Source organism: Pinus tabuliformis, chromosome 9 (assembly GCF_031772625.1).
Source record: "Pinus tabuliformis cultivar Carrire ecotype Pingquan chromosome 9, CPIR1, whole genome shotgun sequence".
In the NCBI taxonomy this organism is placed as follows: Eukaryota; Viridiplantae; Streptophyta; class Pinopsida; order Pinales; family Pinaceae; genus Pinus; species Pinus tabuliformis.
The window spans coordinates 479633424-479658807 of NC_142307.1; the positions used below are offsets into that span (position 1 = coordinate 479633424).

General features: G+C 39.9%; 1 protein-coding gene across 5 annotated transcripts in view; it reads right to left on the minus strand.

Moving 5' to 3' along the window:
- Positions 1 to 25384, minus strand: part of LOC149149301 (transmembrane protein-like protein) — a 483547-nt gene that overhangs the window by 216634 nt on the left and 241529 nt on the right. For all 5 annotated transcript variants that reach the window (XR_016262832.1, XM_089440558.1, XM_089440556.1 and 2 more), the window contains one exon: positions 18250 to 18329. Coding sequence is in view for 4 of the 5 variants with exons in the window: in XM_089440558.1 (XP_089296684.1) it covers positions 18250 to 18329 (80 nt within the window). In the remaining variant the exon portion in view is untranslated. The remainder of the gene's footprint in view (positions 1 to 18249; positions 18330 to 25384) is intronic.

A 25384-nucleotide genomic window follows, 5' to 3' on the forward strand; every position in this document is an offset into this window, starting at 1 on the left:
TCTTCTTGATATTCTGAGAAACACTCCTGATTCCCGTCATATGCCACGAGACTCCACTGTCTATATACCATACTTCTGATGATGCAGCACTAGTCATACACGCCACTTATTCTTCCAGCCTGGAAGCCAACATAGAGAAATCGAAATCTCTATCTCTTGTGCAATCTTCTGAAAATCTGTGTGAGTCCCCTGACGTGGATACCTCTGCATCGTGGTCTCGACCCATAACTGATTTTCCCTTCCTGTCTCTGATTACTCGCTCTGATACCATGCGAAAATTCTATCACTGCAGCAACTGATTTACTTTTCCTACTTATTCCACAATAAGTTATTTATGAAATCACTTCAATAAACATTAAAATAAATATTGCTGCAGATATCACACAGTAATACAGAAACAGACATATGCACAAGAATCAACACATTGACACAAGAATTTTGGACAATCAGTCCCCGGAAAAACCCAATGTGGGAAAACCTAAGTTTCCGGAAACGGCTACCTGAAAACCCAAAACGCCATTTTCCGTTTTGGATCCGTATCCACAGTCAAAACAGCGAAAAAACGTCGGAAAAACGTATTTGGTGCCGTTTTTGTTTTTGGAAACTTCCCATTTTTTTACAGCCATTTTTCAGGTGTTTTTACAAAAAAACCCTCCCATTTTAAAAAAAATACGTTTGCCTGCAATCGTGATACGTTTTGGCATAAATCAAAACGTTTTTTTAAATGCACGCCTTGCCCACCGGGAACAGTGAAGCTGGATTGCATTTTTTAACACATTACTTTAGATTTTAAAGTGTTACAACTTACGGTTTACAACTTTACCCTAACCTAAACGACAAGTCACGAGTGCTGCCACCGATTGTCATCGCCGCTGAGAAGTTGACTGTCCAGACTCTAGTGTCATCGCCGCCGAGAGATATAGCTGCACAGTGCAGTGTTCTGAATGCCGTCGAAGCATCGTTGGTCCTGGTATATACTAAACAGTGGTGGTGTTATCATTCTGTATTCAGTGGAGCACACATTTTAGTCTTTAAGCAGTTTAGCGGTGAAAGTCCCCTCGTTTATATGTTTATTTTAAGCAGTTTAGTGGTGAAAGTCCCCTCATTTATATGTTTATTTCTTATGTTTCGTGAATCGTAACTCGTTACCTCTCCTTTGGCTCATAATCACCTGGTTCATGTTTGAAACTTTGAGTTTGAAGTCGATGACAATGTTCAACAGCCTAAGTAAATTGTCTCCAACATGGTCAAGACTCAAAACATTAGGGAAATACCCCACAGTCTACCATATTGACTCATGAATAGACATAGACTCTAGAGAAATCAAGAAAGAGCATGTTAGGGCAGAAGCTTGCACATAGTACATACTAAGACTCAAGAGACTGATAAATATTAAGAAACTGTCGACCTCTTTTTGCAAGCAGATATATTTTTCAGAAAATGGAAACCAGGAGTAACTTATAAAATAGTAAAATATCGACTTCTCCTTGCAGTCCGCCATTTGGTCAAATACTTATTAAATTGAAGCTTTGGGGGGCTTACACAGTCCAACATATGAGCTATTAGCCTATTACTTCTGGTCCCTGGAATTATCAGCACATGTTGTAAACTTGTAATTTGTAATTGTAAGACTGTACAGTGTAAGTCACTAATGCATGAGTCATGACCCATGTCCCATGGGAACTAATTAGAATAATCAACTTCTCATGAATCTGAAATTCATACTGTCTAGCCACTAGTGTGGAGCCTTTCCTCATCCTGTTGTTTGGCTTTACAAATCAAAACTTAAAAGGGACACGTTTCATTTTCAGTTGACTACATGCCAAACCAGTTTTACTACTTTCAAGTAAAACTGTCAAACCAATCTCCTTCAGTAGATTTTCATAGCAAAAAGACCTTCTTAAGTTCTTTCTAGTCATAACTTTGATAAGAGTCTGGCAGAATGTTTCGACCACCATTTGAACTTTAATGTATGAATCTGCCAGATTTCTCTGTTTTGGGTCTTGGCCCTTGGGCCTTCTTGGATCTTCCTTTATTTCTAAATTTTAACTTTTTAAGTTTGTAAATTATAAGTTGTTTTTTTAAATACATATCTGATATTTGTCAATTTTCTTTTTTCAGTTTCATTTACATCATCATCATTCATGGCAACTTCAAGTTCAGCCATTCATGAGGCAGAGGAAGTGGCACAAGAAATTGAATCAACCCCTAAAGTTGATCCAAAGTCACCACTTTGGAAATATGTATCTACTGTTGGGAAGATCCAAAGAGGTGGATCATTGGCATGGGTTTGCAGTGAGTGTAAAAAGGAGTATAAGGGGTCATACACACGGGTTAAAGCACATTTGCTTGCGTTAAGAAACAATGGGGTTCGAATATGCAGTGGCCCACCTAAAGAGAATGGGACAGATGGAAATGGTTTAAGCAAGGTAAAAATCGCACAATATCAGAGAGAACAAGACGAGGCAGATGCTAAAATAAATGAGGCAAATCCTGCCTCCCATTTAAAACACCCAACAAGGTTGGGAGCATCTTCATCAAAGCCTCCACTTCATTCTCATGGAATTGTTGGTTCAAAGCGGTCAAATTTGGGACCGCTTGAAAAGAGTTTTAATAATGATGCTCGAGAGATAGCAGATGTAGTTGTAGCCCAATGCATTTATGCAAATGGTCTTCCCTTTAACCTTGTGCAATCTCCTTACTAGGTAAAGATGGTAAAAACATTGAATGAAGCCCCAAGAGGGTACAAGAGCCCTGGATATGAGAAGATACGCACCACATTGTTGAGTGCTCAAAAGTTAGATTTGGAGGCTAAATTAGGCCCCATTCGTGATTCATGGCTCATTTCAGGCGTGTCCATCATTTCTGATGGATGGAAAGATCAAAGAAATAGGCCTTTGATCAATGTGATTGCTCAGAGCCCACATGGGGCAATGTTTTTGAGGGCAGTGGATTGTGAGCGGCAGATGAAAGATTCTCAATTCATTGCTAACATATTGATTGAAGCAATTGAATTGGTGGGGCCTGAAAATGTTGTCGAGGTAATAACTGACAATGCAACGGTGTGTAGAGCAGCAAGCCTAATTATTGAAGGCAAATATCAATACATCTTTTGGACCCCCTATGTTGTACATTCATTGAACCTCATGTTGAGCAAGATGGGGAAGCAAATTGAGTGGATTTGAGTTATTTTTGAAGAGGCAAAAAAAATTCAAGCCTTTGTCATAAACCACCACATGTCCCAAGGCACCTACAGGGAATTTTTTAAGTTGGAGTTCCTTAAGGTACCTATAATTTAAAAGTTTAAACTTTAAAGTTTATTAAATATTTCATAAATTCTAATTTCTGACTCTAAATTCAAATATCTAAATTGGATTCTCAAATGTCATGATTCATGAATCATAATAGTTATTCAATCAAATTATGATTTTTAATTTGTTGAAATTTGAAACATTGGCAATTTGACACCTGCAGGTTGTCGAGACTCGATTTGCTTCTCACATCATAGTCTTAACAAGGCTTATGCAAGTGAAAGATGCATTACAATCAATGGTATGCAGTTCTCTTTGGAATCAATGGAGGCAATCCCAATCTGATAAAGCACAAGCAATGAAACGATTGGTTGTTGATGATGAATGGTGGGATAGGGTCGAGTACCTCTTGGCATTTACTAAGCCAATTGTGGATTTGCTCCGTATGTTTGACACAGATATGCCTAATTTGGGAGAGGTGTATGAGGGCATTGATTCCATGATAGAGAAGATAAGGTTGGTTATAAATGCCAAGGAGAATGACCCGGATGAATTCTTTTACAAAGAAGTAAAATATATATTGACCAAAGAGTGGAACAAGATGACCACCCCATTGCACCTTTTAGCATATGTAGTGAATACAAAATATTATGCTGCAGAGTTGCTATGTGATCCAGAAAGAAGTGTACCAAACAAAGACCCAGAAGTCGCAAAAAGACTTAAAAATGCTTTTAGAAAGCTTTTTGTAGATCCCGAAATTGGGCTTCGGATTCGTGCACAGTTTTCTCATTTTGTGGGATCAGAGGGTTGGGCTTGTGATATCGAGTGTATGCGGGACAAGACTAGATTAAGTCCAATTGAGTGGTGGAACTTCTATGGTGGGGCACTTCCACATATCCAAAAATTGGCCATCAAGATCTTGTCACAGGTTGCTAGTTCTTCTTCAGCAGAAAGGGACTGAAGTACATACGGCTTCATCCATTCAGTGAGGCGAAACAAATTGGGCTCTAAGAAGGCTGAGGAACTAGTGTATATTCATTCAAACCTTCGCCTTCTGTCACACAAGAGAGATGAATACAAATTTGGGCCCACCAAATTATGGGACGTGGAACCAGAGTTGCCTGACTTGGATATGACATTGAATGCCATGTATCATATGAATTTGTTTGATGCGGAGTCACCAATAGGTGGATCTTCAAGTGGACATGGCAACAATGTTCTCAGTCCCACTTCCAGAGAGGATGTGGAACCTTATAGTGGCATGAATGAAGACATATTTGATGATATGTAAATGTAATTTATGATGTTGTTTTAACTTTTAAACTTTTAAACATCCATATGAATTATGAATAATGATAGTAGACTGCCAGTCATAGTTCATTTTGTACTTTGTACTATGTAGTAATTAGTATGCATTATTAATTTTGGTAATGATGATGTCCGTGTAACTTCAAACTTGTCATGTTGATAACTTGATGTTTGAAATTTGAAACAAAAACTTGATGATATGTTGAAACTTGAAACTTGAATCATGAATGTTATAATAATCGTCAATGATGATGACAATGTTGAATGTTTATAAATTATGGCATATGCTGAATTGATGATGATGAATCATGATAGATCATACTAACACCACTGATCTGTGATTCTGTGGTCACAATTTTGGTATTTTGACTCTACAACTGATGCATCAGTCATTTGAAATGGGGCTGCAAGGTTGTATAGCCTTATTTTTCATCCACTGTCACCGATTTGTTCACTGTCTTATGCCACACATTTATTACAAACCTTAAGCATCAAAAGAAGTCATAGTAACAACCCTAAACATACTCTAAATTAGTCACATAACACTCACTTTATAGTTTATAATTGTGAAGCATTTGGCTATCATTTTATACAAGTTTTGGTGACTAATCTTTACTGTTAGTAGTCTGATACAAAAATTGCAGGGGTCTGATGTAGGCTACAGTAGTCTAGCTTCTTGTTCACAGTAGCATCTCTTTTAAATTTTAATGTGTTTAAACTTTAGCAACAAACTATATATTTGCTTCTCTTCCTTGCATTTAGTGTTGAATTATGAGCAATCTCGTGGGCTGACCTCGTCATATTTTTATTGACATATGAGCTCTAGAAGGTTTGATATAAAATTGCAGGAGTCTGATATAATTAGTGCTTTGATGTTTGCTCTTGGCATAAAATTTGTTTGACTAAGCTTGTGGGATGACTGATAAGTAGTTACAGTGCGCTTATCTTGTCTTTTTTGAAGTCTGATATATGATTATATCATGATTCATATATCATATAAGTTTACAACTTTACAGAAGTTTGATTTTCATTTCACTCTATCATCATAGATGATAACTGATTATGTATTTGCTCTTTTTAGTCTTTAAAGTTTATATCTAATCTAGATTCTGAAATATGAATGGCAACTATGTCACACGGTTCGAGTTCGAATTCGAGTTCGACAACAATTAAATTTGATTCGAATTCGAATTTTCCAATCAAGTTCGAATGAGGTTTGGCACTTGGTTCGACTATACATATTTTTCAATATATATATATATATATATATATCTATATATGACAAAATAATAGAAAATTCAAAATCGATCCATAAACACATGAACACAAATTCTTATTAGTAAACATACATGAATAATGTAATCATTCTAACATCTAGTTAAATGTAAACATACACAATAGTAGTTTGCAAAAAGAAATGACATAATTTGCAGTCTTCAAAATTTAAATGAATGTCAAATACTAGTAATCTTTTAAAAAATCACATAATCAAAACATGATCAAAATTTAAACATACACATCATTGTAGGACATCTTCAAATTGGAAAATTTTAAATATCATCAAAGTCATCAACACATGGAATTCCATCATTTGGCTCATCTAGTGAGTCATCATCAATGCTAATATAATAAGGAAGTCATAAAGACCATTGCCAAATAGTTATAATCCATAAAATTGTTCTAGGAAATTCAAAAAACATAGATAATCTATACTTATGGCCTACTAGACTCTAGTATGATCAAAAAGCTCTCAATCATCATATGCATATGGCATAGTAAAGGCACTAGAATGCTGATCATCAAAGTCATCAATAGATGGAATTCCAACATTTGGATCATCTAGTGAGTCACCATCAGTGCTAATATCATCTTCTTCTGGCTCTAAATCAGCATCAAACCATGGGTCGGAGGAACTAGATGCATCTTTGGCCACACTACTCAAGGCCAACTTCAAATTACTGCGAACATAAACAAGGTCTTCCAACCTTGTAGACAACAATTTGTTTCTTTTCTTGGACTGGATATGGTTAAAGCTACTCCAGTTCCTTTCACAAGCAGAGGCACTTGATCCCTGGCTCAAAATACGAATTTCAAAACGTTGCAATTTAGGAGTCTCTGATCCATAAAACTGCCACCATCTCCCTGGAGGAATATTGGGCCTATCTTGTACTACACTAGACCTTGCAAATATTCCCTCTTCCAACCTGTATGCTCGGAGCTGCTCTCTAATTCTCTTGCATTCTTCTAGATCAGGGACCAACCGTTCAATTGCATCATAAAGGCCATTCATGACTTATGCATCATTTGTTCTTTCTATCCCAAAGAGTCTAGGATCCAAATAACAAGCTGCTGCATGTAAAGGACTATGCAACATCTTTCATCAATCATCTCCCATATTGCAATGTACTCATTTTCCTCATTATTAAAATATTTTGCAATGCCTTCTTTAGCTCGATCCATGCCCTCATAAACAAATCCCATGGAAGGGGTATCACTATCAACCATGCGAAGCATATCAACAATTGGTTCACATACTTTTAAGACCTTCTGAGCATTGTCCCAAAAAGCATTCCCTAAAATCACCTGTTCCAACTCCTTTCCTTTAGCTTCCTTTGAAAGATGAGACTTTTCCCACTCATTGTTGCAAAAAACACCTCTTATACTCCCTTTTTCTTCAACTAGCCTTTTGATAGTAATATAATATGTGGCAAACCTGGTGTCACAAGGCCTGAGCAACTCTCTAGATGCATTATTCCTATACAAGCTCAATGTGAGTTGATGGTTAAATATGAAGTGAGAAATTTGTTTCCCCCTTCGAACTGTCTCGTTAATCCATGGAAACTTTGCCAAGTCATGTAACAATAAGTCAAGACAATGGGTAGCACAAGGTGTCCAATATATTTTTTTGTATTTATCCATGACCATTTTTCCTGCTCCAACACAATTTGAAGCACTATCAGTTATAACCTGGACCACATTTTCTTCTCCAACCTCAAGAATAGCTTCCTCTAAAATCTTGAAAATAAATTCAGAGGTCTTCTTATTCCCTGATGCATCAACTACTTTCAAAAAAAGTACCCCTTTAGGGCAAGAAACCAACACATTAATAAGAGGTCTATAATTCATATCTGACCAGCCATCTGATAAAATTGCGCACCCTGTTTCCTTCCAAGAGTCTTTGATCTTCTGCAAATTGTTTGTAACTCTTTCTTTTGACCTCTTCAAAATAGTGGTCCTTAAGGTCTCAGAACTAGGAGGGAGATATCCTTTACCAAAACCTGCCATCATCTTACATGCATTGATGAAGTAAGGGCTTCTTGCCACATTAAATGGAATTGCACATTCAAAAAACATATCACCTACAACATCATCAACTTCTTGTTTCTGCATGGGCTTCCAAAGAGTATTTAATGCAGCTGTCCCACTTGATTTACTGATCTTTGACTGAGAAGAACTCCCAACACCAACTGTGCTTGAAGAAAGTGCAGATAATGAATTGTAATTCATTGCAATTTCTGTTTGAACACGTTGTCTTTTGTTTTCATTCACTTTCTTAGCCTTTTGTATATCGTCATAATCTTTCTGAAGTGTCTCCTTGAGCTCTGCAGACACATTCTTGCAACCTTCAACGCCACCTCCTTTGCCATTAGTGACAGAAAGTAAGTGGTCCATGACTCTAGTTATAGATCCAAAAAATTCATTATTACATAACTTGCATTTCAAATGCCTCCCATGAGGCCCGCCCAATTTCTCCACATATTTCCATCCTTCTGCCGTTGACTTTGGAGGTGCCATGACAAATATGTCTGCATTTTTGTTGGAAATGGCATATTAAAATTCGAATTTAAATAAATGATAAAATAGTGAAATTCAATTTTCAAATACAAATAAAACTTAGATATTTTGATTAAAAAGTAAAAAGTAAAAAAATATATTGAATCATACTAGGTCCTAGAACCATGATAGGGTGTTTGACTTATCTTTTAATATGGATCACTTCTAAATCTTATTACATGCATATGGAAGTTATCAAAACTGAAACTGATCTGGGATGTCACTGTCTAAAGAGAACAAAACACTAGTTTTGACTTTTGAGTACAATGGTGGATGGATTGAAGACATTTAAGCAGGTTGCAAATGCATCATGCATGCACTTGATTATCAACAGTTTTATATAAACTTTAAAATGTATTATTGTTTTTTACTGTTATGTGGAAATAGGAAATTTAAAGGCATTGCTTTCAAGTTTCAGCAATGATTACCAACAGCCAATAAGCATAATAAGAAAATGAGAAACATGGAAATCCTCTGGATTTCAAATTAACGCCTCTTCTCAGATGCTTATCTTTTATACTAAATTAAAATAAGTTAAAATTGATCCAATACTTTTTACTTATTTATATGGCATTTATGTGTGCCTAGTTTCAAACTTTCAGCAATGACTACAAACAGTCAATAAACAGAAAAAAGAAATGATAACTATAAGCATGGAAATCTGGCTTTCAAATTAACACCTCTTCTCAGAATCTCAGATGAGCGTTCTTTATACTAAGTTACTAAGTAAGTTAGGTTAAATTCGATTCAGTGTTTGTTACTTAATATATATGACATTTAGTTGTGCTTCTAGTTTCTGCTATATTGTAGCCTTGCAGCTGATATATCATTTTGGGTTTTGAATCACTTTTATTACTTTTATTTACTTCTACTATGGTAAGCTACGTTGTGTGCACACCCAACAGTTGTAAGTCAAACCATCTGATTGAATAATGCAGGCTGCAGCACTATAAAACCACTAGTCTGATGATTGATCTCTATTGTCAACAAACAAATCAGAAACATAGCCAATGAAGCATAGAGCTGCTCCTATTCATGCATTATAAAAAAAATCCAACAATAAAGAAGAACACGCTTTTAAACACTTCAATAAAAACTGAAAAACTAAATGAATGAAAATTGTTCAAACCGGATTGAGAAATGAAAACAGGCTCAGGCAGAAAGCGTGGAAATTTATAATGAAGCTCTCGGATGGTAAAAGGCATATCCTTCGGATTGCACTTCGATGAAAATATGATAGGAGAAGGCTGAAGCTAAAAGAGTCTTAGACCTTTGTATAATTGTATCGTCATGAAAATAACTTTAGGTTGTTTTCTGAGATGATTAAAAACAAATTTAAAAGAAAAGCTGGATGCATGTGTACACTGTATAGTATAAAAACTTCAAGGAGACCATGGTGAATGAATCTGATAATAGAATTAAAGAACATAATAAGTTATATCCTCTTCCTCGAGGCTACTAAAACAAAAATGAAGACAGAGTATGCATTAGGCTCTAACAGCTTGGCATCTTTGATAAGCAAGAAACCATGTTCCAGCCCTCCCTAAGTTCCAGGCCTCTATATACATGTGAGTGCAAATAATAACATGAATAGGCTTATCTATCTTAATTCTTAACCTTGAATCTGTTAACGAAGACACAGATATATCATATGGGTATCAAATTCTTGAAGGTAAAACGGCAAAAATATGTCTTCGGAAGAAGTTGATAAGGAGCATAAAAATTGCTGCTTCAAGGAATTTGATAGGCCTCACTGCCTCAGGAAGTATTCAAGGCTCAGCCTTCCCCTCCAGGGCTCTATGTGCATGTATGTGTAAATAATAACATGTATAATAACTATGGGATACATCTATCTATCTTAGCCTTGAATTTGACAATGCAGACACAAAGATGAACATCAAATTCTTGAAGCTAACAATCTCAACTTTTTTGCAATGCTAAAACGCTGCAAAAAAGTATTCCTGGAAGAATTTGAAAGACCACTGGGGAGTCCATGGAGATAGTGGCCTCTCTACTAACAAAATATGTATGCTGTCTCAGCTTTCCCCTCCCTCTATATGCTGTGTGCATGTGAATGTAAATTAATAATATTAATAATAACAGTGTGATACAATCATACACCTATCTTATGGTGTCCTGGAATAGTTTCTGAGACTATGAAATCTCCTTCCTTCCCTTAAGATCTAACCAAGGTTATCATAAAACACTGGGAAGAACATAATCATAAAATAATAATGGCTTAGATATTGTGAATCTGTGATAGGGATGATAAAAAGTAGTCCAACCATTAAGGTTAAAGACTATAACCCTGAGTGTATTAAATTTAATGGAGGAATATATGAATGAAAAACTAAGCAAAAGAGAAGTTAATGGGACAATTAGTAGCATCCCATTAACGTAATACAAGTTTCCGAAGAGCATTCCCTGGATACTATAATACGCAATAAAAACCCATGGATAAACATTTTATAAACTGAAAATAAATTGCAGTGGCAAGATGAGAAAAAAATAAAAGATAATTAGCCTTGAAGTTTTAGGGGCTTAACTCTAAAGTCTGGCATAAACTTCGAAGTATTATAAGCATGAATAACAAGTCCTGGGGAAGGGAATTTTTGTGAATAATTACCCCAATGTAGAAGAAATGCCAACACTAGTTGCAACTTGCACGAGAGTGAAATTGGACGTGAAACTTGATATCTCTGCAAGCAAATGTCCGATGAGAAAAAAAAAAAAAAAATACAGTAACAAGAAATACTACTAAAATTCTAAGCTATATTCCAGCATGACAACCCTAATGTTGTAACTTGTAATGTGGTACTGGTGACCAGAAAATGCATTGAGCGAGAGCATACAAAATCTGATGAATACTTCGGGTGTTGCGTGCACACTGCACACTGCACACTGGTGCCGTGGTGCGTCGGTGGTCTGCGTGCAGCGTCGTGCCACTGCTCAAAGCCTCAAGCGGCAACTGCAAGCCTCGGTCGAGCTCACACTGCGTGCCCAAACGTCTGCAAACTCACTACAAACAAACACTCAGCCTCAATCAACCCGACAGTGTATGCCAAAACGGTAGCCAGCGATTGTTTATAAAGAATTATTTGGCGGGAAGAAGTGCTAAAAAGCGGTATGCGGCCCGTGGTTTTTCCTCTAAAACCGTCCAGAAAACCATCGAATTCGATTCAGTTCGTTCAAGTTCGATTAAGTTCGTTGAGGTTCGAGGAGTTCGTTCAGGTTCGAATTCGGCTTGAGGTTCGGCTTTCAGGTTCGCCGAACCTGAACGAACTTCAAATTTTTTTACAGGTTCGGCGAATTTCGAACCTGAAGCTTCAGGTTCGCCGAACCCTGTGACTTAGAATGGCAATATGAAATTTTTATTTTTAAAATTTATATATATATATATATATATATATATATATATATATATATATATATATATTTATTTATTTATTTATTATGTGCCATTTCCTGTCGTATCATATCCAGATTTTTGAAAATTTGCCGTATCCATTTCAAACCCCATATCTGTATCCATTCCCGTATCCGTTTCCATGCAACTTAGGGTAAAACCGGTGCAGCAAGGGAGGATTTTATTATTCAGCAATTCTTCCATACAACAGGGTGCCAAACTGGCTTACCCACAGAGAGAAAAAATTCTCCAGCACTTCTCCCAATCCCAGCATCAGCCCGACTGACCTCTGCGTGGCTCTTAGACCCTCTACATCATCCCCTGCTGAACTGCGTCAACCCTGGGCCTCTCTGCGTCACCCACGCAGGCCTAGTTAGTGACTGCACAGTCTCCTGCTGCCTCTGCGTCTACCTCTCTTGCCTCTGCGCTGATCTTCTCCTGCTGCTTGAAGTGCCCTCTGTCGACCTCTCCTGCCTCTGCGTTGATCTTCTCCTACTGCCTCTGCGTCTGCCTGAAGTGCCTCTGCGCTGATCTCCAGTGGCTAATCTCGTCTCTCTCTTCCGTACTAACTACCTCCTGACTGCTCACCAGACCACTGGTTCAATTTCTCAACTAACCTCGCTCCAGAAATTGAACTTACTAGTCTCCCTTAGTGTGTTCTCCAAGTGACCCTCAAGCCTCCTCTTATACTTTTCTCGTTGACAAATCAACGGCTGAGATTAAGTCCCTAATCGACAGCTAAGATTAAATCTAGCTTGATCCATGACTTTCGGACCATTCTAACACAGTTTTATATTAATTCACATTAATATTTTACATTCCCTAAGTTTAGACTTAGGGACTCCATTAAAAATATTAGTTATTTTAATATCTCCCAAACTGTTTAGAATCTGCCCAAACCCTTTTTGGGTATTGGAGATCTCAAGTGGCTTAGCCTTTCCACCAAGTTTCGTGGCTAGAGCACATTCAATGCTACCTCAAATCAACAAAACTTTCTCGAATTCCTGTCATATGCCAAGAAGCTCCACTGTCTATGTACCAAACCTCTGAGGAGGCAAAGCTTGCTAGACAAGCGACTTCTTCTTCCAATCTGGAAGCTAACATAGAATAATCGTGATTCATGTCCCTTGTGCATTCTTCTAGAAATCTACTGAGTGCTCTTGACCCATAATCGATTTTTCTCTCCTGTTGCCGGATCTCTGTGCTAATACCATGTGAAGATTTCTAAACTGAAATTCTACTGCAACAACTGATTTATTTCACCTACTTATTCTTAACAAGTTATTTACGAAATCCCTTCAGCAAATATTAAAATAAATTCTACTACAGTCATCACATAATTACATAGAGAAAAATACATGCACAAGAACCAATCACATCAACACAGTTGTTTTTAGACAATTGTCCCCGGAAAAACCAAATGCAGGAAAACCGGTGCAGCAGATGAGGGTTTTATTAATCTTCAGTAGCAATTGCTTTTACAAGGAATGATTTTACAAACAAACTGAAAGAAGACACTTGAGACTTTCCCTCTACAACTCTCTAACACTTTGGAGACCCTTCTCCCACTCCTGTGTCACCTTTGCGTCACTCTGAGTGGCTCTGAGTAGCTTTGTGTCCCTCTGTGTCAGCCTGCATGAGGGCTACGTCTCACCTCTGGACTGCGTCTCTCTTTGTGCTGTCTCTCACTGTCCTTGCGTCACCTCCTCTTCAGACACAACCTGCTGCTGATGCCCTCCTCTTCCTCCACCCTGCAACTCTCCCTCTGAAATCGATATCCTCTCTTGAGAATCGATTTTCCTTGAGATACTGAGTATCTGCCGGTGTCTCTCCAAATGATCCTCAAGCCTTCTATTATAATTTTCCTATTGATGAATCAACGGCCGAGATTAAGTCTCTAATCAATGGGTAAGATTAAAACAGTCTTGATCCTCGTCTCTTAGAAGCCTGTCACCCTTATCTTTATTAATGCTCATTAATATTTTTATTTTCCTAACTTTAAACTTAGGAACCCATTAAAAATATTAATTATTTTAATAACTCCTCATTCGGGTGGATTTTCTCAAAACGATTTTTGGGTCTTGGAGATCTCATGTGCCTTAGCCTCTCCACCAATTTTCATGGATAGAGCACATCTGTTGCTACCAAAAATCAACAGTCTCCAGGTTCGATTGAACGAGAAGAATTTTATTTTGACAAGTTTCTCTAATGATGTCATGAGCTCTTGCTTCAATGGTATGCTTCTAGTATGATTCCATCTTCTACTAAGATGAATCTCGTCATAATGCTTCTCATCTTGATTTTCATGGTGGAGATCTTTTCATCTCCTACTTCTCCTTTCTTGGAGAAACCCTAATAGTGAAGATCTATCCCTTTGGATTTCTTCTCATCAGGTTCTTCCACTTCTTTGGTGATATGAAATTCATTTCTTTCTTTCCCTTTCTTATTGTCCTTCTTGAGTTTCGGACAATCTCTCTTGAAATGCCCATATTCCTGACAACCATAGTGTTGGATCTTCGACATATCCTCCTCCTTTTTTTGAGGACCAAATTTTACAATTTTTTCTTTTCTCTTAGCCATCGCAGCAAATGCTTGAACTTGTTCACCTAGTCCCCTATCGCTCTTTTCTTTTAACCTGGTTTCTTCAATCTTACATAATGACCAGAGTTCACTGAAAGGGGTTGCTTCCTTCTTTCCATAGATGCTTGATACGAAGTTGCCCCATTCCTCCGATAGTGCATTGGGCACAACTGTGGAATGGGGCAATGGAACTGCTGGTACACAAGGCAACCAAATCCAAAGACCACACTGGTGCCACATGGCATGATAATGTTGACATGGCCAATGCTAATAGGACGAGTTTTCTTTTAAGCGTCACTTTCAATCTGGGACTCAGATTGATGAAAAAATTACATCATCAGAAAGCTCTCACTGAGCTGGAAATCATGGCGACATTAGTATCTAATTCCGCAAGTTTTAAAAATTTTGAATTTTTGCATGACCCCATTTTCTTTTTTTTTCCAGGGGAAAAAACGGTAACCTTTTATTTAAAAAATGAAAAGTTACACTAGCAGATGCATTGAAGCATTTCCATAAGCTGCCCAAATGGGCTCGAGTGCATTCGCACCCCACGCAACGTTAGAAGACTAACGTGCATAAAGAAGAATAAGAATATAGAAGAGAGAAGAGAGAAGGAGGCAAAAAACTAAATTCCGGCAGTGAGTAAAAACTCACATTTCAAGTTTTTCTCCCCTTTTTCTTTTTGAACTTGCGCCACTCTCCTTGAGTGTGCTTGATCGAAGCTATGACTAACTGTGTTTCTTCTTTCTGTGTGGTTGTTTCCTTGTCTGAGTCTGAAGTATCTGAGTGGTGATGCCGTTTGATCCCTCCCATGCTTTGATTCTCACTTGTCTTCTCTGCCTGATTTTGGTGGAGCTTTGTGATCTTGTTTTCTGATGTAGTTTCCTTCTGAGTCTCCATTTCTTGGGATACCTCTGCATTCTCTGCGGGAGTGACATCCTCTTCTGCTTCTGATTCTTCATCATCTGAGTCAGGGGGGGGAAATTGCCATCCTTTCCTCTGCTTCCCTTTCTGCTTCTTTTTACTGTTTGCTTTTTTTGCTTCTGGGCATGTGCTTTGCAGGTGTCCTGTCTGCCTGCAGAGCCTGCATCTGAAAGCAGTATTTTCATAGTCTAGTGCTTGCAGCCAGTTTTGTTGTTTGTAGATCAGCCTTATGTTATCTGGCAGCCCTTTGCTTAGATCTACTTCCACACAGATGCGTGCAAAAGTGAATACCCTTTCATCAATCCTCTCCAGATCTGTTTTGATATATTTCCCTATGCTGTTCCCAATTCCTTCCAAGACTCGTTCACTCCAAAAGTGAAGGGGAAGGTTGTATAGACGGACCCAAACCGGCACTTTGGATACAGTCATGTTGTTTGGATCGAAATCTGGGAACCATGGGGTCATGAACAGCCCCGATGTTCCCCAGAACCAAGGCCCATCTCTGATGATTGTTTCTCTGACTTCCGGGGATGCGAATCTAACTATAAAAAATCCCTTGGAGCATAAATGTATATCACATTCCATGGTCCAAGTGTTGAAAATCCAATGGAATAGATCCATTGGTTTTGGCCAGAAACTGTTAAAACGGCAGATTAGGGCCTGCGTTTCATAGGACTTAACGAAGACATCAAGCCCTGTAGAGTCAAAGTTTAGGGCTGGGGTTTGCCCTAACTGATCTACTATGTATGGCCTAGGAGTATACCTGCCTTGATCTGGAGAGGACCCTGTATCTTTGTTACCCTGAAGAATGTTTTTGTAGGAGGAACCTCCTTTGGGTTGCTGCTGAGATGCTGTCTTTTTCCCCTTGTCCCCTCCTGAGGAGTTTTTGTCTTCCCCTGTGCTGCTTGTCTGACCCTGAGGAGGGGCTCCTCCTCTCAGTCTGAGGTTCAAAACGATGGTTTCTCCTGGGCTAATTCCATAGCTTCCCATGGTTCTGTTGTCTTGGAGAGACCATCTGCCATTGACTAAGTGTTGGATCTTGCTAGGGTATCCAGTCAATGCACAGATTTGTTGCTTCAGCTGCAGCACAGTACTTTCTGCATGTACCCATACTAAAAAAGATTGCGTCTCTGGGGTTTTAATGAAAATCTGGAAACGAGTTTTTGTTACCTGATGTCTGCAATTTTGCTGAGTTCCTGCTCTGCCTGAAACGGTGACGTTGCTGGTTGCCTTGTGATCTGGCTGTCGGCGATCTTCCAGATCTGAGCTTCTATTGAGGCATTCTACCATTTGCCTGTCGCGATCTGCAAAACCTCTGTTGGATCGATGCATATAACCACCGATCAGCTGCCTGAGCTCCTGGAGGTCTTGCATCTTGCTCATATTTGAGAGATCCGGCCTGGATCTACAGGGTTTGGGCCATGCAACTGTGTACATAGGCGGATCTGCCCCATGCAACCCTTCGTCTTTGCATGCATGAAGCGATTGTAGAAAAAAGGGCCTGACTATCACTAGGCTGACAGATCCTGTGTATATCAGGCCGGTTTCTAACAAATTTCCGCCCCCAAATTGAGATCTGAGCCCAAATGCGAAAAAAGTCTGCGGATCTCTGGTCTCGAGAGGCTTTTCTGGCTTCTCCTTCAGATCAGCCCTAGTTGCATTTGGCCCATCATGCAATGGGTGATATGGGCGAAGGATAAACGCTGTACCCACGGCATCCGGTGACTTCCAGGTATTGGGCCGCATGATCAAGCCCGCTTCAGGAACTTGAGGAGGGTCGAAACACTCCAGCGCCGCGATCTTACTGTCAATCCTGTGGGGAACCGTAACTGTGTCCTTCTCTTTCCCGCCGCTTCCGACGATCGCCATGACGAGGGTTTCATTCCCTGCGCAGACCGAGATCTCAGCGATGGCCATCTCTCCCAGACTCCAAAAGATTTATTTATTTATTTTTTTTTTTTTTTTTTTTTTTTTTTTTTTTTTTTTTTTTTTCGCATGACCCCATTTTCTTGTCAGACATTAAGAATCGGTTTCACGACATCAGTAACACCTTCCACAGCCCAAATTGGTACAAGTAGGTATGAGGGAGTGTTACAGCATCCCACTAGTGGCTAGATCATTAGGAGCACTTCCATCCAATAGATAGGCTGGCCCCAGCCTAGCCTCAGCCTAGTTACAGAAAAAAAAGGATCTCTCCCATGAATGATAAAGATGATACTTGCACCCATCACTTGTACCAAGTGCCCTAAGTTCACATCTCTTGCTACAACGCATCTGAAAAGAATCCCTCCAAAAGTGCAAAGTGAGATTGCATTTTCAGGCAATAACAAATACCATATAATGCTGAAACCTGGCATACAATTTTATGTACTTTTTTGGTAGAAGGCCCTCCACTCACCATTTCTAGACATGTATGCATAATTTTTGGCTGTTCCACCATTACTTTTACTATATCCTCTCGCTATGTAATTGCTGCCTTAGGTAAAATTGTGGACCCAAGCAGGTGCTCTTTTTTCACGTCATTTGATTGTATTACTCTATAAATACCCGCTTATCGCATTGCTAAGAACACGAGTGACTTGTGAGATCTACAGTGCTTGATTGCAAACTATCTATAATGGTTTCTATTGATGATTACAAGCTTCCGACATTCAATCTATCTTGTGTCTTGTCTCTTTGTGTTTAAATCTAGTTTATTTACGAATCATTTGGGTTTATTCTTGTTTACATCAGCCAAATTTTCTTCTGTTAATGAATTCCGGTCCATTCCAGTTTAGAACATCGTTTATCAGCTCATAGTGAGCACAGTTAGATCTTTAATACAGTAATATGTCATCTTTGGTATGCCAAACAGGTCTCAAATTCAAAATGGATTAAAAATATCGTGAATGAATTGCTTCTATCATGAATTTTGAAGTTTTTTGTACAAATGGGTTGATGATTCACCTTTTGACGAATAGACCACAAAGCAGGCAAGATGGCCGCTACATTTGATACAATAAGTGCAGCTGACTGTCTATTTTGCCCTGATATCCAAGGAAAGCGAGTAGTAGAGTATTAGGAAAATTATTGACTTGCAAACCTCAGAATCAACTCTTAGAAGCTAGGGTTTAATAAAGAAAGGAAAAGCAAGTTGCCTAGCAATGGTTATCATTATATATGCACCCATTGTTAGAATTGTATCAATGGGTTTGTTTTATTTGCAGATACGTGTTTATGATTTATGACAAGCAAAGCTTGCAAATGTCTCTCCATTGGCACCAAATTTTATGATCTGTGACCCTTCACCAATCCTTAAAGAAATATAAATTGTCTAGATTGGAAATATATTGCAGTATCAACACTCATGACTTCTCATTTTTTTGGGTAGAAATAATTCTTATATATACAGAAAGATATTTACATCAGCTAAAAGAGAGGTGAAATTACAGAAAGCTATATACAACGAAATTCCCAGAACAGAATAAGATTTGGGTTATTTTCATGTTTTTTCTATTTACAAATTACTAAATGTTGTACTTTCCAGAATTGAGTATGCAAAATCTATATTTGTCCAACAAACCCTACATGTGAAATTAACTACATTAAACCAAGACATATCAATATACTTTATCATATATTGTTTATAATATTTGTTTTCACTTCTGCGCATACAGCTGGATGTAATGGTCACCCAATGGCCATCCTGAACCATTTTTGTTATTTGCCAAAATGCCTAAGATTATTGCAAGTTTATTTCAAAATTATTTGATAAGAGAGAGACATTATTTGTTGTTTTACATGAGCAAACTGCTTTTCCATTTATATAGAAGAAAAGGATTACATGATTCCAACCCCAACATACATCATGGCCAATTACATGAAAACAACAAACATAGTCTAAAAATGTATGCAAATTTATACTTTTATAACTGATCTCAGTTCTCTTTCTTTTCTTGGGTCATCCAGTGGATCATTCCCAATGCCATCAGAGGAAAATGCTTTCTTTGTATGATTTGGTCATCTAGTATCCTAGAAATAGATATTCCCAAAATGCATAATGGATCAACATTACCGTGGTATACACTGGGAGGGTGCAACCTTTTCCTTTCAGCTTCCTCACATCAATTGAGCCCCCTTGTTGATCATCTTCAAAGGGATTAGTAGGGCGAGTGACATCCTCTAGAGGCATTCTAAAAGAAGGATCTTAATCAAGTAATGTCCTCAATAAATGTGGTTTCCTTGAACAATGCAAATTCCTCCACTTATTAGATTGGAGGAAGATCTTTTCCAATATCAACATCTTTTGCAATTTTTTCAATGTGGAAACCTAACTTCAATCTACTGATGGTGCTTCTTGCCACCCTTCCACCAAGTGAGTCTTTGATTCTTTTTTCATCTTTCAAAAGTGTCCATACTTTGAGCTTTGAACAAGAGGCAACCAAACTAGTGTACACCAATAATGTTCAGCCTTTGAAGACCACAACATGTAATCTAGCTTTACAGAAGTGGGACCACACAGGGCCAAGTGGACCTAGCTCAGGTTCGGGGATGGCATGTAGCAACCAATGATGTTCCTATCCTGGACAAGGTGAAGGGAAAGGACCAAACAAGAATATTTACTTTAAAGGTTGAATTGATCTTGTTGAGGTCTAGCCTTGGGGGTGCCTAAGAAAAATTCGATCTTACAACTAGAGTTTGGGATTCCCAGAGATTCCACCGTTAGAATTGCCTCAAATTTGGAGGAGATGGAGGGGACCCTCCAGCGCAGTAGCCTATAGGAGATCAACGTTTTTCCTTGGGTCAATTCCCGGGAAATTGATGCCCTAGGTGACCTAATGGGGCTAGACTTGGGGAAAAAGGGAAAAATGGTAAAAGGAGGGTTAAAATGACCACCCCTTTTAAGGGATCAGTGCCTAATTCACTTGGGGATATGGAGTCAAGGATAATGATGAGTAAGAATTTGGTTTCTTGATCAAGGAGGCCCGGGAAGTCAACTTCATCCAATGTTGAGAAAAAGAAAAGGAAAGTGAGTTTCAAGCATTTATACTTCAAAGAAAATGATGCAAGTTTCTCGAGATAATTAATCGCTAGGACATTTCATTCATATAACATTGGCCCATACATTAAATTAGCTAAAACATGCTTAATTCCACATTTCAATAATGAAACAACTAGCCCCAATTTTAGCAGTATGCAACAACAAGAATAATAGCATTAACATTTACTTACAAGTTACAATGTTATAGAGTATAGCCAACCAACATTTCATTTGCACAATAAAACTATAAGACAAGAGAAATAGCCCAAATCCATACGTCAAAATTCATCCATCTCCAAAAAATATCCTCCAAGGAAAAAAATGTGAAGTTCTCTATGATTAGAGAGATCCCAAGTCACGTGATGATCCAAATGAATGTATCTAACATCAATATATAGCCTCCTAAGGAGTTTGAATTAACCTATGGGCCTACATTAGCTCCTAATGATAAAATAATGTGCAAATAAAACCCCTATTGGTGACAAGCCCACCAAACTAGCTCACAAAAGTAAAAATAAGCCTCACAAGGGGCCAAATAATAATATGTACATGTCGTGGGGCCCTCCAAAGGCCTAATAATATCCCGAAGTGCCATATTGAGGAATAAATTCCTCAAAATATATGATGGACAAGTGGGTGGCCCCTTGTTCTCCAAGTAGTAGACTTGCGGTGCTCCTAGTGGGTCTGAGGGCACATAAATGACCCCATGGGTCTCCATATGAATCGGGGATTCCTGTAGATCCTCTGCAAGGGTCCAAGTGGTAGAATGAATTCTTCCATGACATCGTACAAGTCCTGGGACACCTGCCAAGAGTGTGAGGCTCCTGTGGGGGCCTGCTGGGCATAATGTACCAAGCATATCACCATCATCCCAAAAGTGGATCGCTAGTAGTCTATAAGCTGTTGAAGTTTCTAAGTCTACCAGTTAGAAACCCTCCATGCACTTTACTGATTTATTCCTACCTACTTGTTCCGTTATTTAACAAGTTATTTACAATGTAAATACTGAAAATAAACACTAGTGCATGCTCAACATATTACAGATCATCAACTGAAGGAAACAAAAACAAGCACACAAAATGACACCGTTATTTTTGGACCAATGTCCCCAGAAAAACCCAATGCGGGAAAACCGGTGCAGCGATTTGAGGGTTTTCTTATTAAGCAATTTCAGAGTACAATCTGGGTGCCAAATCCGGCTTACCCAACAGAGAATGCCCTTGGCAGTAGTACCTCTCAGTCTGAGACAAATGTCCCGGCTGAAACCCCGGATAAACCCTCCGGCAGCTCCTCAGCTCCAATTTGCCCCAGAAACCCCAGCGTCTGCCTTTCTGGATTGCGTCAGCCTCTCTCTGCCCAGCGCTAGCCCTGCGTCACCCTAAATGGGCCTGCGTCAGCCTTCTAGCCCTCTGCGTCAGCAACGTTGGCCTCTCTGAAGCACTGCACAGCTCTTGGCTACCTCTGCGTGGCCTTGCGTGAGCCTTGACTGCTTCTGCGTCACTCTCTTTGGCTCTTGCGCTAATCTCCCGGCACTATCTCTGCCTCTCTGTCTCTCTGTACTCAATGCCCCTCAGCTGCAACTCCAATCACTGATTCTATCTCTCTTAGCAAACCCCGCTCTAGAGAATAGAATGACTGATCATCTGTTGTGTTCTCCAAGTGACCCTTAAGCCCCCTCTTATACTTTTCTCATTGACATATCAATGGTCGAGATTAAGTCCCTAATCAACAGCTAAGATTAAAACTGGCTTGATCCATGTCTTTTGGACCATTCTAACACAGTTTTATATTAATCCACATTAATATTTTAATTTCCCTACGTTTAGACTTAGGGACTCCATTAAAAATATTAATTATTTTAATATCTCCTGAACTGTTTAGAATCTACCCAAACCCTTTCTGGGTATTGGAGATCTCATGTGCCCCAACCTCTCCAGCAAATTTCGTGGCTAGAGCACATCTGATGCTACCACAAATCAATAGTCCCTCTTAGTGAGGACTGTGCTCTAGCAATACTCCTCACTGAGTATTACTCTGATCATCCGACATCGGTCCCGATGCTGATGCAAGGCCTGCTGCCCACCATCCTCTGCACTGTTGTATCATGTACTGTTGCCCATGGTTCTGCCACTACCACTGCTGGATCTGTACGACAACTCCCTCTACATTCGTGCTGCTGCTGGCCCTTTCTCCCAACACCGCTTCCGCACTGCAACTCCTCTCATCATGCTGCCCACTGCTGCACTGCAACTCAGTTACTGAGAATTAAGTAACTGATCTCCCAACTCTGACCTCTCTATTGGGCTAGAGACCCTCCTGATGTTGAATCTCCCTTTACTGTTGACAAGTGCTCCCTCTCTGACCTCTGCGCTGCTGCAACAACTCCCTGCATCTCGCACCATTGCACCCGTCTCTGTGCCATCCTGCACTAGTGCAACACTCCCGTGCCTCTCGCACTGCTGCACCCTACTAGCCTCGCACTGTCTCGAGACTCCTGCACTGTATCTCCTCTGTCACTTCATCTGCATCCGTCTCTACCCACATCAACCAGTCCTGCTACTCCTCTTCGGGGCTCCCATAGCAAGGTCTAATCCAAGAGGCTGAGTACCTCGAGGATCCTGCTCCTCATCACATGTAGTCCGCCTGACTACAACTGGATGTCTCCCCACTTCCGCTTAAGTGGTGCGTGTGCACTCATGGCACAATCATCGTCTGTCTCCACTTCCTTCTCTACCCTTGCTGGCGCTGCCTTAGTCTCGGAAGACTCACCCTTATTCTTCTTCCTTAGACATTGGGTCGCATAATGACCTAGCTCCCCACAGTGGAAGCACTTGATCTTGGAGAGATCCTTCTTCTACCGCTTTTCTTGCTTTCCCTCAGATGCTAGGGCAACATCTTCCTCCTCTTCCTTTTTGACTCTGATCCCCTTACTGCTGCTTCCCGCCTTTGTCTGTCGTTTGATCTCATCTTGGCAAAGAGCTGCCCACATCTCATCCCAAGGTGGAAGTGTCCCTCCACCCAGTATACTTTAGACAAATACCTCCCAGTCTTCTGATACTACATTCAGGGTTGTCCTCACCATCAATTCCTGATCCAGCGTGGCTTCTATGGCAGTCAACTGATCTCGGATCTCATTCAGTACTCTGAGGAAGGTGTCAATCGGTTCTCCCTTCTTCATCTGATATGACCTTAGCTGATTTTCTAGTAACATCTTTCTCTGCACAGAAGTATGCTGGCACAATTTCTTTAGGGCCTCCCACATCTCATTTGTCAATTCCTTCTCGGCAATGTGTGGTACTACATGGTCCTTGACCCATTCAAGGATGATGCTCTTGGCCCTCGCCATTGCCTCCTCGTACTTGTCGTTCTCAGCTGGGTCGACTGGGATAGCTATCGTCTTCAAGGTGAAGTGTTTGACACGATTTCTGTCAAGTATGGAGAAGATTCTAGCCTTCCAGACTGCGAAGTTTGACGCTCTATCCAGTCTATCCTGGTCTCTTACTCCGTGTAGTGCCATGATGCTCTTCTACTTCCCTCCTAGAAATTCTCGATGTGACTCCCTCTGAGTCTCGATTTCCCTCCTGGAAATCCTTCTGCCAATGTCGAGATGGCCCCTACTCTGATTGGCTATGCAACCGCACCACTGATCTTGATTTCTCGGCTAGAAACCCTTGGTAGCAACTCCCTCCTCTTGGCCTTGCCTTGTTAGGTACTGTTTTGACTACAGTACCTCACCAGCTCCACTCTGCAACTTTCCCATAGCCTCCTAAACCCCAGCAACCTGAAAGTGAGAGCTCCTAAGCTCTGCGCAATCCCAGCACCAGCAACCCAGCCTCCTTAGTCAATCGTGTCAGCCCTCCTAGCTTCTACGTGAGTCTCCCTTTGCCTCCCTTAGCCTCTGCGCTGCCTCTTCCTGGCTCACCCTTGATGACGCAGGCACTGCGTCATCCTTCCCTTCTTGTTGCTCTACTAGAAACATTTTCTATCACTCGGGACAACTGTTTTCTACTGCTTTTGCTCCGCTCGGTTGATGTCCTCAGTTCTCCTATGATCTGCAACCATCTTATGATACCATGTTGAAGTTTCTAAGTCTACCAGTTAGAAACCGTAAATGAACTTTACTGATTTATTCCTACCTACTTGTTCCATTACTTAACAAGTTATTTACAATGTAAATATTGAAAATAAACACTAATGCATGCTCAACATATTACAGATCATCAACTGAAGGAAACAAAAACAAGCACAAAAAATGACACCGTTATTTTTGGACCAATGTCCCCGGAAAAACCCAATGCGAGAAAAATGATGCAGCTATCTGAGGGTTTTCTTATTAAGCAATTTCAGAGTACAATTTGGGTGCCAAATCCGGCGTACCCAACAGAGAATGCCCTTGGCAGTAGTACCTCTCAGTCTGAGACAAATGTCCCGGTTGAAACCCCGAATAAACCCTCCGGCAGCTCCTCAGCTTGTGTTGGAATTTCTAAGTCTAACTGTTAGAAACCCTTCATGTACTTCTCTGATTTATTTTTGCCTACTTGTTCTGGTTAATTAACAAGTTATTTACCATGTAAATACTGAAAACAAATACAAGTACATGCTCAACACATTACAAATCATCAACTCAAGGAAACAAAACAAGCACACAAGTGACACCGTTGTTTTTGGACCAATGTCCCTGGAAAAACCCAATGTGGGAAAACCGGTGCAACTATCTGAGGGTTTTATTATTATGCAGTTTTTGAATACAATCTGGGTGCCAAAACTGGCTCACCCAACAAAGAATAATCTCGACAGTAGTACCTCTCTACTCGGAAGCAGATATTCTGACTGAAACCCCGAATAAACACTCCGACAACTCCCAGTTCCAATCTGCCCCACGAAAACCCCAGCGTCAGCCTCTAGAATCTGCGTCAACCCTTTCTGGCCCAGCGTCACCCTGGCTTACCCTGCGTTAGCCTCTAGAGGCCCTGTGTCAACCCTTAGAGCGTATGCATCACCCACATTGGCTCTCTGAGGCACTGCACAGCTCCTGGCTGGCTCTGCGTCCCTCTCTCCCGG